This window comes from Camelus bactrianus, chromosome 17 (assembly GCF_048773025.1).
Source record: "Camelus bactrianus isolate YW-2024 breed Bactrian camel chromosome 17, ASM4877302v1, whole genome shotgun sequence".
In the NCBI taxonomy this organism is placed as follows: Eukaryota; Metazoa; Chordata; class Mammalia; order Artiodactyla; family Camelidae; genus Camelus; species Camelus bactrianus.
The window spans coordinates 29970117-29985603 of NC_133555.1; the positions used below are offsets into that span (position 1 = coordinate 29970117).

At 40.0% G+C, this 15487-nt stretch overlaps 1 protein-coding gene across 1 annotated transcript in view; it reads right to left on the minus strand.

Annotated features, from left to right (window-relative positions):
* The window catches only part of CACNA2D3 (calcium voltage-gated channel auxiliary subunit alpha2delta 3), a 776451-nt gene that overhangs the window by 131330 nt on the left and 629634 nt on the right, over positions 1 to 15487 (minus strand). Inside the window, exons 26-27 of the mRNA XM_074344645.1 lie at positions 13978 to 14099; positions 11286 to 11366 (exon numbers count right to left, since the gene is read on the minus strand). Of these exons, the coding sequence (XP_074200746.1) occupies positions 11286 to 11366; positions 13978 to 14099 (203 nt within the window). The remainder of the gene's footprint in view (positions 1 to 11285; positions 11367 to 13977; positions 14100 to 15487) is intronic.

Here is a 15487-nt window from a genome sequence, read left to right on the forward strand (position 1 = left end):
CCTTGGAGAACATTTAGTCTAGGCCTGGCAAATTTTGAATAGCTGTGACCAGTCTCCCTACCCATTTCAGACATTACTAACAAATCATGGCAAACTTCCATACTGAGCCCAGCCAAGGCTTCAGAAACCTTTTAAATCTGTTTTCTAGCTACCCACTCCTAATCACCTGAAGTTGACTTCTGAAACTAAATCTATTTGCTACCCTGATATAGGACAATGTTCACATTTTGCAAATGGGAAATAGAAGCATGGAAAAGGAGAGAAAATTTTCCATAGTCACACAGATAATTATTTGCAGGCCTGACAAATGCAGTTGCAGGAACATGGGGTTACCATGGATAATAACAATGAACCCTTGTCATTCTTCATTTATTCTTGTGAACCACAATATTAAGACTATGGCATTATTATATTAATTCATTGCATAGCAACAATTATAATACCACCATCAACTTTTATTTAGCACCCAGTTTTGTGCCAGTTGTTTTCCAAGTGTAATATTTTCATTTTCTCTAAACCTCAAATTAACCAAAACATGTGGGCATTTTACTGCCACATGACAGATGAAGATACATAATCATTGGGTTTGATTCATTTGTTCAAGGTCACATCACTAATAAGTAGTGGAGAAGGAATTTGAATCCAAGTCATTCCAAGGTCAAAACCTGGGTACTTATCAGGATGTGACAGGTTTGAAGAATTGGAAGTTGGGATCCTTTCCTGGCACTGACAGCACTTACCTTAAAACATGGCAGAAAAAAGGAACCCAACCACCAACCAGTGTGTCACTACTAGAGCTCTGGTTCCACCAACACCCAAGAAGCCAGCTGAGGAAGCCAAAGCAAAATGGGAAAGTGGGGGTCCTTTTATCACCATGACTCTGGTGGGCTGAAAAAAAATGTTCTAGAATGGGAGAGGAAGAAACTCAGCCACACTCTCTAACAGCTATTTGAGAAAATGGTAAAATTAGATGTTGGCTAATAAGTAGTGTTTCTCACTAAAATAGTCATGAGTACACAGAGGAAGAAAAAGTTATGAGGATCCTAGAAATCAGGCATCCTGGTCATTGATATTCAAGTCTCCAGGAAGAGTGTCCACAATTCAAGCAGAAATGTGACCTTCAAGCAGATGAGTGGGATGTAAAGGAAGAGAGTACCAGTCTACACTACCCATCCTCATGCTGGTATTCCTTCCTCCGAGACAGTGAGCTTCAAAAAGCAGAGGGAAACAATTCTCCCCTTTATGTAGGATATCTGAGGACATTTGATTCCCACAAAACCTGCCATTAAGACCTTGAGGTCTTTATCCATTAAGGATGAAGAATGTCAACAACATAGGGCATAATAGGATGATAAAAGAAAGGGAAGATGATAGGTACAGTCCAGGGCTATAGTTTTTATCTACTGTTTCTTGTCAGGAATGAAAACTACAGACTGCTTTGGCTTATCTGGGTTAAGTAGTCAGATGATCAGGCAGCAGGAGGTGGCTTCCCTTACCAACCCTGCAATACCACAGTAAACACAAGACATCTAGACGCTGGATATTTGTCTGGGGGTTGTATCCATCTTAGTCTTCAAGGAGTACTCTAAAGTCAACAATAAGGGACACTCAAGCAGAAGCCATTTACCCTGTTTACTGGCAAAACCCTTATATTCTAATGATGACTAAAATTAAGAAAGAAATCTGACTTGGAGCTTCCTAAAAGATAATTTAAAAAAAGGAAAAAATAAATAAAGGCAACATTGCCCTCAAGATACAGAAGCATGAAATACCTATTTTACAACATGTCCCAATACACTTTTTAAAGTTTCTGGTTGGATTTGGTGTACCTTATACCCACACAAGCTCTGTTGGCAAAATCACATCCTATGGCTAAGTTCAGAGTTTATGAGGCACAGAAGCATACAGCTCCAGTAGGAAGCTTCACCCATTCCAGACTCCCAGAAACTGTAAGATAATGCATGTTTGTAGTTTTAAGCTGCTAAGTTTTGTCACAATTTGTTGTATAGCAACAGATAACTAATACCCAGGCCATTGGGAGAGCTGGGGCTTTTAACTCTGAGTAAATTGTGAAGCCAATAAAGGGTTTTGAAAAGAGGAGTGACATAATATTACTTATCTTTTAACATGATTGCTGTGGCTCCTATGAAGAATAGATGGAGGGGGCCAGAGGTAGATGGAAGACGGCAAGGGAACCACTGCAACAATCCAGGGGACAGATGAGTGTGGACTGGCCCAGTGAGGTGTAGTGGGGATGCTGAGAAGTGGTCAGGTTTTGTACATAATTCGAAGAAAGAACCAACAAGATTTATAGATAGATTGGTTATGGGTAGAAGAAAAAGAGAAGAGTCAAGAATGACTTCAAGATCCTGATTCAAACAAACAATAAGAAAATAAAAAAGCACTGCCCAGGTAATATATAACTAAGAATTGTTTTTAGGTGCAGTAATGGTATTGTTATATTAAAATACAAGAAGTCTTTATTCTTTAAAGATGTATCCTGAAATATTGATGGATGAAATTACTGAATGATTAATATCTGATTTAAAATAATATGGATGGGATGGACGTGGATTAGGGCGGTTGAAGGGCACAATGGCCATGGGTTGTGAATAGCTACTAGGAGTAAATGAAGGATACATGGGGTTTCTTATGTTTCTATCTACTTTGGGGTATATTCAATATTATCCATCACAAATGTTTTTAAAAAAAGAATGACTCCAAACTTTTTCAACTGAATAACCAGATAACTAAGAATGACTTCAGTCTGGAATCAATAGCACTTGATGGGCCTATTTAAGGAGGAGTAGAGACTGAGTAGCAAGGGAGAGTCAAGGAAGAGCAGTCTGGCTTGGGAATCACCAGCTTATATATGGCGTTTAAAGTCTTGAGAATGGATAGGAACCCTGGGGCCCTCCAACATGTACAATCAAGAGATGAACAAAATCAGCAAAGGAGACCTAGGAGGGTGGGCAGTGCAGTCAGCAAAGAACCAAGTAAAGAGGTACTTCAAGGAGAATATGATCAACATGGTCAAGTGTTGCTGAAAGACCAAGAAAAATGAACATATGAAGTTCAATATTGGACTTGGTAATATGGAAGCTACAGGTAGCCTTGATGAGAAATGATTCACTGTGGATGAAACCTGATTGGAATGGGTTCCAGAAAGTATCAAAGAGAGGAAGTAAGAAGAGCATAAAAAAGTGAAAAATAACACAAATAACTTAATAACAAAAATAATTTTGGCTTAAAAAACCTGACTAAAACAGCAAAAATCTGGAAGTTGGTAGAAGGCGGCTAGTGAAGTAAAAGCATATAAAATAACCATGGACTATGTCTTCATTCTGAACTTTCTTTTTATGTTTCAAGACAATTGTACACTCTTATCCCCATGAGCCTGGTCACATATAATTTGGCCTTGAAGTAGGAACAATATTCAGACACTGATCCTGACCTCATGAAGATCTTTCACCAGAACAGAAGGCAGGAGCCCTTGGTGAGCACAAACTGTGGGAGGCCATGGGAATAAAAAGGCTTTGATCAGGACTGTTCCTTTCCCACCAGACTGGTGAAAGCATTCTCCATGAGCAAGAGTCCATAGACTGACCGTCAAAGTGCTTATGCTCCTGCTGCAGCCTCTGCTCATGCGCTCTCTTCCCAGAGAGGGGAAATGCTCGGCAGCTCACTTATCCTCTCAGGCCCTTCACTTAGTCTGAGAAATATATATTCTAGTCTTAACCGAGATCAAAATCCTACCAAGGTCACTAGGAGATTTGCCTGGATAAAGGCGGCTAAATAAATCCCCAAATCTCTCATGAGCCATGTACGGGAAAAAAATCCCAGAAACTATTTTCCACCAAAGCATGTGGGCATTTCCAATGTTCTACCAAGCATTATGCTGATTACACTGTTCAGAGGTTTATAAACTGGAGAGAAGATTAAGTAAATTACTGTCTTCACTGATAATGAGAGCATGTATTTTTAGAAAACCCAGGATCTTTGACTGGGAATCTGTGTAACCACATATACAAAAATATTAGGCACAACTGATGGACACTTTCTGATACAGGAAGTTCTGTCTTCAACATCTACTTACACAGTCCCTAATTTAAATATCCCCTTCATTTTTTAAAAGATAAAAAGATGGTGAAATAAGTGAGTGAACAAATTGTGTTTCAGGGGTGTGTGTGTGTGTGTGTGTGTGTGTGTGTGTGTGTTTAATGGCCTGTGATATATTTTCATCTAAAGCAGGAGTTGGCAAACTTTTTCTGTAAAGGACTAGGTAGTAAATATTTTTGGCATTTTAGTCCAATAGGTCTCTATACAACTACTCAGCTCTGCTATTTTCACAGGAAGGTATCTATAGATAACATGGGCACAGCTATAATTCAATAAAAACTTATTAACAAAAACAGCTGAGAGATATCTGACAAAGTATTTATATCCAGAACATATAAAGAATTCATATTTCAATAATAAAAAGGCAAATAACCTAATTTAAATATAGGCAAAGGATCTGAACAGACATTTCCCTGAGGAAGATAGGCAAGTAGCTGACAAGCACATGAGAAGATGCTCAGCGTAGTTAGTTATTAGGGAAATGTAAATCACTGCATGCCCACTAGGATGGCTAAAAAAAAAAAAAAGACACAATAGTAAGTGTTGGTAAGGATGTGGAAAAATTAGAAGCCTCATACGTTGCTGGTGGGATTGTAAACATGGTGCTGCCAGTTTGGAAAACAGGTTGGCAGTTCTTCAAAATATCAAACCTACAGTTACCATGTGACCCCAAAATTCTATTCTAATTTCTACCCAAGAGAAATTAAAACATAGCCACACAAAAACTTGTATGTGAATGTTCTTACCAACATTGTTAATAACAGTTAAAAAGTGGGAAAACCCTAAATGTCCATTAATTGATAAGTGGAAAAGAAAATATTGTATATTACATACTGTGGAATGTCACTTGGAAATTTAATAAAATGGAGTACTGATACTTGCTACAACGTAAATGAACCTTGAAAACATTAAGGTCAGTGAAAGAAGCTGATAACAAAAGACTACGTGTCGTATGATTACATTTATCTGCAATGTCCAACATTAGTGGCTTGTGGGAGTGAGTGTCCTGAGAGTTAGCATGGATCCAGTTTCTCAAAACTCTAGGCTATTTTTATTCCTGGAGCAATGATCCTCAGTGTGCCTTGTCACTGGCTACCATGGTATGCACAGCAGCTGTTCTATGTGGTCAGCTTTAACTCAGATTCTGTTGCAGATTTGAAATACAGCATAATCAGTAGCTACATCACTAATCTATTTCTGTGAAGTTTGCTGTTGTCATTCCTATCGACTTAGGCCTCGTTTTGCCCTTGCATTGCACCCATTAGACAGCTTAAAAGAAAAAGACAAATGCCAACACATAAAAAGCCCCACATTTAGAGCAAAGACTTGCCTTGGGTTCCTCACCTCCCCCGAGGGCATCTGCCCATCAGTTCTGTTTTTAGATCTTAGTAAATACCGCCCAAACCTGAGAGACTCATTTGTGTCTCAGAGTACCCATTGAGACACAACATGTATGAGGGATCTCATCCAAGATTCCTGGATAAGTTCATTTCTTCTGCCCAGAATACTTTCCCCAAAGATCTTTGCATAATGGCTGTATTTCATCATTCCACTCTCTGCTTGTTTCACCTCCTCAGGGAAGCCTTCTCTGAGCCCCATCCTTCTCCCCAGTCTGGAAAAGCATTGTCTCTGCCACGTACAAGTATGAACATGAGCATTCTTCCCTGCCTTTGCCACTGCCAACCACACTTTATTTTCTACAGAGCATTAACCACTACCGGAAATTCCCTCTCCTCTTCCTCCCTCCCTCCCTTCTTCCTTCCTTCCTTTCTTCCTCCCATTCATACAACACATGTCTGTTGTCTGTACCTCTCACACAAATGGAGGCTCTCCACTGACAGCAAACTGGACTGAATGTTTCTTCCCTGGGCAGCTGCCATCTCTGCCTCTGGTCCTGGGATGCCGATAGTGCCCTCTCATTTTATCAACCGTCAACCCCCCATGCAATCCACAGTGGCCTACTGGGTGCTTGTTCTCAGCTGTATCTCCAGCACTAGGTACACTGCAGGTGCTAGATAGCTATTGAATTATTTAATTAAAAAATTAAGAAATGAAACAGGATCTTTTTGTAAATGAGCCTATAAGGGAAAACACTGAATTTGAAAGCACCAAGAGTTGAAGTTTGCCTGTCAGTTTAATCCAGCATTTCTCAATCTCACCCCTATTGACATTTCGGACCAGATAATTCTTTGTGGTTGTGGGGACTGTCCTATGCCTTGATGTTTACTGGCACTCCTGACCTCTACCTACTGGATGCCAGTACCACCCCTCTTAACCAATTGTGACCATTGAAAATGTTTCTGGACGTTGTCAAATGTCTCCGGAGGGGCAAAACTGCCCCTGGTTGAGACCAACTAGCCTAATCAGTAAGTATTAATTTCTGCTATGATAAAACACTCCCTTTGTTCATATCTAACAAACTAGAGGTCCATCCATGTAGACCTGACACATAATTCCTGAATACTAGTCAATTCACATATACCAAATATACGAAATCCCACCAAAGGAATGTTGATAAGCTATATATTTGCCTGTAACATTTTGCCAACATTATCTGCCCAATTCTAAAGAAGGCTCTATATTAAATAGTACACAGTAAACAGTTTAAATAGCCTGTACCTGACAATAGCTAATGGTCGATGATGTTAAGCAATCTCTTTATTAATCAGTTGGTTAAAATGGGATCATCTGTCCTAACATCAAGCATCCCCCTTCATTACACTGCCTAGAATTATCCAGTTGAGACCACATCACCCACATTTTGAAATTTCCCCCACTGTAGTCTGTATTTCTTGCAGACTGGCAGATCCAAACCCCCTCCCCAAACTTTACTAGAAATACTGAATTTTACACTTAAAACAGGTGAACTTTTGGTATATAAATCATATCTCATTAAATCTGTTAAAAATAATTTTTTCTGTAACCAATGCCTCTAATGTCTATAATCTATTTCTTTCTGCTGCTGATCAGATTAACTATTCTAAGCATCACATTAGGTACTTGGATCTCACAAAGGACATCTGCTGGTGGAGAGACAACTACTGGGCCTACATACATAGTTGCCATTAGGATGGGACACCTAAACAGTTTTTCCATTCCTTAAAATACCTATATGGGTCTGTATCATTTTACTACAGTGCAAACTGGAGTTTTTAGCTACTGAGTGCCTCTCTTAAGAGTTTTGGTCAAGTACTATGTCTCCATTGTCTGGTCAGAAAATTTTGCAAGCATATGTACCTACAGATAGCAGGTAAAAATGAAGCCCATCTCTCTTGAGTCATTTAGTCAGTATTTCTGATATATTTACCATATATCAGCTCTTACTTAGCACTGGGAATAAAAAGGTAATTGGGACAGTCCTTGCCTTCAGAGAGTTTAAAATTTATTTAAGAAATTAAATAGAACATTTGAGGAGAGATTTTACATTTTGATATGTTAAAATTTACATTTTAAAGCAAATGCAAATAATCCAGAATTTATCATATCTGTTACTTTAAAAATTCAGAAATCTGAACTTCTTATCAAAAATGAAGTATTTTATATTTGTCAGAGGGAGAGACTAGAAGGAGAATAAGGGAGTCAGACAAACACTCCAAGGAGGGAGGAAGTTCTCTGCATATTTATATGTTCCTACTTGGCTGAGTTTCTCCCCCCATGCATTCCTTTTCTTCTCCACATCATTTCCACCCTAGCATGGTGGAAACAGTGTCAATGATTATTGGTCTGTAGGGCCTGTCTCTCCATTGAGAGTGGAGTGGAGAATTAACACCATGATCTAGGTAATTTATGGAACTCAAGTCAATAACAACTAAGTAAGGGTAAAACAGGTTTCTACAAGTTCAGTGCAATTTACAGAATCTTCATTGAGGGTCCACTGTGCTCCAGGGACTCCACTGGTAAAGTACAAAGTCTTGGACCTTTAGGAGCTTCTAGATATTTGCTCAGCATTTCAATTCACTTGTCCTATGTAGACATGGCTTTAAAAATAAATGCTATTTCAAAGGTCTCTGGTGGGTGTGAGTGGAGACAATCACAGGGCCTGGTTATTAGTTTGTATCTAGAGTGCTAGCAAAAGCAGGAGGTCAGGAAATATTTATTGAATAAATGAGCGAATGAATGAAAAAATATGCTGCCAACTTGAAGATAAAAATGGGCCACCTCAAATCCTAGCATTTTTATATTTCTTCATATTCAGGTATTTTCTTGTTTGTTTTCTCATTTTTATCCCCAGATTTACCCAGAATAAGGTAAGGGAGATAATAATCCCAACCTTATTTTAGACAGAGTTTCAGGGACCCAAGACCACACACCGAGCAAGTTTATGGAGTGAGTGACAAACCTACGTGGACCTTACAGTCCCAGCTTTGCATTTCCAATAACAACAGAAAAATGGACTGGGGGCCTGACACACACAGCAGGTTCCAGGGCTCTGGAAAGACTTAGTGGGCCAAAGAGAAAGTCCTACCACTTCTTCATTTGCAGTGGGAAAGCAATTAAGAAAATTTAGCTTGCTAGTGGCAGCTGGAGAGTTGGCAAGTTCCTCAAGAGAAGGACTGTAAGCAATGTCATAGGCCAAGAAGATGGATGGGGCCCATTTATGTGCTGAGGCTGACATATAAATGGAATCTGGCCCAGTTTGACTGCCCTTTCTTCAAAGATGTCATTGACAGATGAGTATCTAAATGTTTTTGTTTAAAAAAGAAAACAAGAAAAAAAGAAAGAAGAGAATAATACACACACACAAAAAATCAAAACAGGAAACTCTTTCTATCCCAAACAGACACATGTAGCCAATGAACATGAGAATGCCAGATCGGACCTGGGAGGAAGGCAGGCTTTTCAAAGTAGTTCTTGATAATGATTTGCAAAGTTGTACACTTTTCCTTTCAGATAAATTTCAGTTTAACACAAGGATTTCACTGAAGCCCCAAATTACTGCCACTGGGCTGCATCCCATCTGCTATTAGAGTCACACTGGTGGGAGACAAGTCTGCTCACATATTCATCTTCACCTGCCATAACAAGGTTTCTCCCCCAATTAAAATGGGCTTTTAAATTTTAGAGTGGTAAACAATGTCTACTTAATCTGAGGAGAATACACAGAAGAAAGTTACCGAACCTAATCACACAGTGACATGTGACATGATGGGTGAGTCAGAGTCAATGAAATTTGAGGGAAGTGCTGAAGAGGCCTCTCTGCTTTTGGAGACAGAAAGGTCCTTTGGAGGTCACTGCCTTCATGGCAGCCTTTAAGACCAAAATCAAGCAATTCTGTTCTATCTTATGTCTACCCAACCCACTTTAAAAAAGATTAAAAATCAGCAGATTTACAAGATAAGAACTAAATACAGTTCATTGGATAACCTTGTTTCTTTGTCCTGCTCTGTAATTATCTTCCAAAAATGGTCACCAGCTGATACACACTGAGTCTCAGTAACAAGGGAATGACTCTCCCACCCATTCAGGGTGGGCCAACCATGTCTCATGACTTGCCTGTGGTCTCTGGCCAACTGTATAACTCAACAGTAGATAAGTAACCATTTGGAAAAGTCACGGTCTTTTCCAGACTGGATACAGAGTGCCCAGGCTGAGTCCACGTTTTGTCCATACTCAGCCAAACAGACATTTATGAAATACAAGCCATTTGGAAACATTTGAGCATAGCTTGCAAACTTGGACAGATGTGGCTGGGATGGGCACAGTGATCTTAGGACCAAAACAGAGCATCCCTCATGATGAGTGAATGAGAAATCCAAGGAAAACGTTTCAGAAAGACATTTCAAACAGATGGACAGATAGTTTGGTTTAGACCATGTCATCATCAGCTGTTGCATGTGGCCCCAACTCCAGGGAGGTAACATGCCTTCAGAACTAGCTGGCTGGGTCAGCTTGGAGGTAAGTAAAGCTGATCTTTAAGCAAAAATAAATCTTGCTGAGTTAAATAATCCTGTCTCAACTTTCCTCAGGGAACATGAGACACTAAGAACAAAATGTGAAGATAGCAGTCCTGAATTTTCAGTTCTTATCTCCTGGATGATTAGGTACAGATCTACCTAGGTCAAGATGAGCTACAGCTCAGATATATAAGACTGTCTTCCTTGCCAATAACCCAGGAATAATCAGGGCAACCAGGGCAACTGTCCCTAAATCTTTCAATCCCTGCCAATATAATTATGATGTAAAGGCTATGTCAGAAATAAAGTGGGGGAATAAAGCAGTATTTCCTAGCCAAAGAACAACCGCTTCAAACAATCTGATCCATTTGAATTCCTTCCACAAATATTGTGTATGGTGCCACAGAAGTTGATGTTCAAAGTCACCCTACAGTACAATTTATTGAGGGAAGCTAACTGAAAACCAAATGATTCCCTTTTGTAAATCTAGCCAATACCAAGATGGCACTTGGAGGGTCTCACTCATCCATCAACCAAAGGCTCTGACAATTATTTATCAGAAATAGACGATGTGCCAGACATGCTTTTAGTCTCAATTTTTCTAAACAGCTGTCCTCAAAGGAGGGCTTGTGACAGTTTCTGAACTTTTAGGCCAAATACCACCAATGAAAGCTCCTCAGTCAGTCACAAAAATCTACTGATACATCCGAGAGTGAGAGAGATGGGAAAAGCCAGAGACAGGGTTTCTTTGACAATTCAAGACTCAGTCATAAAGCATTTTAGCTTTCTTCTGATCGCAAACCCAGTACCTGGAGATACATCTAACTCTAATCCCTCAGTGGTGTTAGGGGAGTGAAAATCTCATGCTCTGCAAAGAAAGGCACATTTCAGCTTGCATTTGCCTAAAACAAACCCACAATTTCCTTGTATGGCCCATGTTATCCTAATGATACAGAAGTGGGAGATCTGCAGCTTACTTTAAATGAGCACGGTACCTACTGTCTAGAAATTCTCTTCTGCACATACCAACAATTTCTTACTGGCTGAGAACTTAAGAATGAAAGCCCTGGGAAATATTTCTATTTTCACATCAAAGTCAACCAGTTGTCAGAGACGTAGATTGGAGGAGGTGACACGAAGCTGATGAGGAGGTAGTTTTTAATGTTTTTACCTTTCAAAAACAACAGTCTGATACACAGAAGTAGTAGCCTGGCTACATGAATGGACACCATGCTTACTTTGATTCATCGATTGAAATTCATCATCATTTACCTGCCACCACGGGAGATTTGCGTTCATCCAGGAGCTGGATGGAGGTACTCGCCGTCACCACATTGCTTTTGTTGACTATTCCTACAAGAAAAAAAAATGACAAAAATGAACACAGTGCTTATGTTGTGAGAGTGACTGTATTGGTTTGCAGTCACCAGTTCTGCAGACTGCTGGGGTTTGCTTCCCAGAACCCAGAGCTGGTCCGCCCTGTTAGGCTGCAGGTGCTGGATGGTAGTCCTCTCAGCTAAAGAAATCAATGCACTGAGTTCTGACCACCCACACTGGGGAACATCCAGCTTCTTCCCATCAAAATTATTAACTACCATGGAGGGATCACATTTTTAAAAATTTGTGGTTACTAATTGCAATGTTTACTTGTGTCAGTTACCATATTTATACTGCCTTTCTAAATACAGCTATTGGAGAGCTGCTTGAGATAAAGTTTTGAAACTATTTTACAATGAGTTGAGAACTTTAGCTCTGATTTGTTGTTTAAAACTTTACTGATCTATAAAATTCTAATTTCAAGCCCAGTTTTTCTGAGCAAAAATATTCTAAACAGGGATAGAGCTGGAAGGCAATTCTTACCCCAAACTCTTATTAATGTGGTAGCAATATTGTATTGGTATAAAGATATTTTCTATTACCAACAATGGTTCTAATATCCATGAATTAAAAGACGCTGAGCACAAATTCCTAACACCCATAGTTAATAATTGTTAGTCCAGTGCCTGCTTCATAAAAATTGTTCAGTGAATGTGAGTTGGATGGAATCCAATTAATTTGAGAAGCAGGAAGAAGGCAGATCTGAATTTGAATACACTTAAGAATTTTTTTTTGGCCCGAGTCTAAGCCATAATAAAAACCAACTTCTCTTCCAGTGTACAGGTATTCAACACACAGGATTAAAGATGAAAGAGAGCTCCACCACACTTGTCCTTGGTCATTTTTAACATTTTCCCTAAATCTATAGGGGCCATGAAATCTCATAAGATATTATGTCACCCATAACTTCATCATGAACAAGGTAAATTCCTTTTCATTATATGATTTCATTGAAAGTTCAGTGAAAACCTCATTAGCCAAAAACCAATTAGACAACGGCCTTAATTAATTAGAATTTTTTTCCAGACATAATTCTTTGTGGGAAAAATGGTGAACAATAACAAAGCAAACTGACACAAGGAAGCATCACACACCAGCACACACACACACACACACACACACACAGAGCAGTTTTGTGGGGGGTGTTTTCTATTCCCCCAGCTCCTTCTCCCTGCCCAGTATTGGGGAAAGCCCTTCTGGATAACTTAATGGTTATAGTCCAGATCTGGCAAGCTAAGTTCTATTTTCCTCTTTAGGAGACTATGAAAAAGAAAGTACCATGAGATTGCATGATAAAAAAAAGACATTATTATTGATAGATTTACAGCAGAATAAGAAAGCCCACTGTCTCTCAGTTGATATTTTCAGCAATAAAATATGATACAGATAAGCATAAAGAAAGAGACTTGGTCACATGGAAATTTATATTCGAGAACATATACATGTACAAGGGCATGAGTACACACAGGCCTGTCAGCAAAGGAGCACAGACTTCGAGAATCTTGGTCCTAAAAGGAACCTAACTGATACTCTCCTCTAAAATCCCGCCCAGCAAGAGAGTTTCTACAGTAACATTTGGACTTCCCTTGAACGTCTTCATTAATGAAGGACCTTCTTACTGATAAATCCATTCAACTAATTACTAGACAACTCTTGTCAACGTGTCTTCTGCAAATTTTGAGAGCCCTCTTTCTAAAGATGTTTTCGTTCACAGAAATGAACAAGTGCCAAGACTCAGGGAGGAGTTCTGACACTAACCACTGGAGAGCCTCCATTAGGGTTGACTTGGAAATGCTCGTAAGAGATTAATACAAAAGGCCCTAATATAAAACATAAGTATATACTGAACTGTCCAGAGCAATCCAAGTTTATAGAATTATGTCTTATTCATCTCTGAAGTTTCTACAATGCACAGTTAGAAGCCTTACACAGAATGAGCACCAAAAATATCAGATGCATGAGACAAGAAAAAGCCAAGGACAACTGAAAAGCCTTTCGTTTGTCTTGCTTCTAAAACTGGTTGAAATAAAGGCAGTGTTCAGTTATTTTTTGGAGGGAAGTGACCTTAGTTTTTTAAAAATAATAACGTAAAACCTTAGGATTTGAAGAATCATTGGCTACATGTTTCTCATTGGGCACTGCAGCTCCCCCTGTCAGGAGAGCACGAAGTCTTAAGTCCTTGCTCTTGCATGTTGATTTAAATCCGTTCTGATGGGAAATTGTAGGCCTCCAGAAAGTTCTGACAGAGGATGTCATGGCTGCCTGAATTTTCTCTAAGTAGGGCCATAACAACATTTAAAAAATCTATTGAGAAATTTGTATTCAAATTCCGCGTGGTACAAAATGACAGTCTTGCTCCCTGAAATGTTCTTTGCACAGTCTGGTTAAGCAAAAGCCTCATTTTATTTGGGTTTGCTACATTTATGGAACAGGTCACTGGTTCAGAGCTGGGCCAATGTTTAGCATTGGCTCTCAAGGTTGAATTTGGCTTCCTTTAGCACCCAGATCACTCCACCATACTCTGCACGCAGTGCCCAGGCCAGCAGGATGAGATGGACAGAGCCCCACCTCCAACAAAGGCACCCACCTGTGCTGAAGGGTATCGAGTAAACGAAGCTTCCTGGAATCTGCTCCGCAGCTCTTCGGTACCACAGAGGGAAATGGTCTGCATTAAAGATGTTCTCCTTATCTCCAGCTTTCAGGAAGTCCCTTAATATAGAAAGGAGTAAGAAAAGTATGACACGACCCAGCAAGGAAAAGCTGGACGCAGGGTGCATCCCAACGACTTTTGTTGGGTAAAAACAGTGTTGGATTTTAGAACCCTCACTTGCCTTTCTCAGTACAGCAAGGACCTGTGTAACATTGTGCACCCCAGATTACCCCAAAATATCTTGTAGAGCCCTGGCAGTCAGATTCCTAGTGGATGAAACCCCGAAATATCTTGTAGAGCCCTGGCAGTCAGATTCCTAGTGGATGAAATGATTTTTCCTAGTATATCTAGTGAACTAATAGTCTTTTATCACCTGAAGCAAGCAAATCAAGCCTCCAGAAATCATATAAGAAGACCATGGGTAGTCAGAAAGCTTTGTCTTGCCTTAAAATCCAACCACATAGACACATATCCTTGGAAGGATCCATATCTTAAGTAGATCTCACTCTTTTCAGAAAAAGTGTAAAGGAAGTACAGTGGATCCACGTGGGGAATCTTTGCTTCTTCTTCCCTTCTCTCCCTACTCTCTAGCCCTACAGGACTGTGCCCCATCTCCTCTGCAAATCCCTCGTATCTCCTGACTCCCTGCCTACTGCCCATCATGCCTCTGTCTATCCAGAAGGCTGCATGGACTCTCTTCCCCATCTCTTCCTGTCAAAATCACGCTCATTTCAAGGTGTGCCTCAAATACCACCTACCACATGAATCCACAGAATCCACACCAGGGTCCCACAGCATCTTCACACAAACACAGCCTTCTTTTTCCTTGGCCTTATCTGCATAGTCATTATGTCCCATTCCAAGCCTCCCAAGATCTTTGAGGAGAGGAGCGTCAGTTCAAATTTTTGTATCCTTCCCCAGAACCTTAAACACACTGAAGATCCAAGAGTGTGTTCACTTGACTTAACTCCAAAGAGTCACACTTACTCTCCAGCATGCAAGTGCCTTGTCTTTGCTGATATGGTTATTCCTTGGGGAGGAAATGACTACCTAGCTAGTCTAACTCTGCAGAGATCTTTCAGAAAGGGAGCCCAGTCAGGGCATAATGTGCATGAAGAGGAAAGTCCACCAGCTGAACCAGAAATGGCACCACTTTCAAGCCAGCAATTTGTATCATGGAGTTGGACCACATAGACCTGAAGAGAATAACCAAATATTCTATATTGTTTCAGCATGGTCAAATGTGTATGCCAAGTTATAACCAGCTGGTTATTGGAAGCTACTTGAACTTGCAGCCAGCTCAGGAAAGCATTCTGTAGTTTTAGGATATGGCCAACCAGCAATCCCTTGATTTCTTCCAAAGATGCCCATGCCATTGGAGGCCACCTCAAAGCTCTTAAATAGCCTGAAATATGCCTCCCTGTAATTCACACTAGCATGTCCAAAT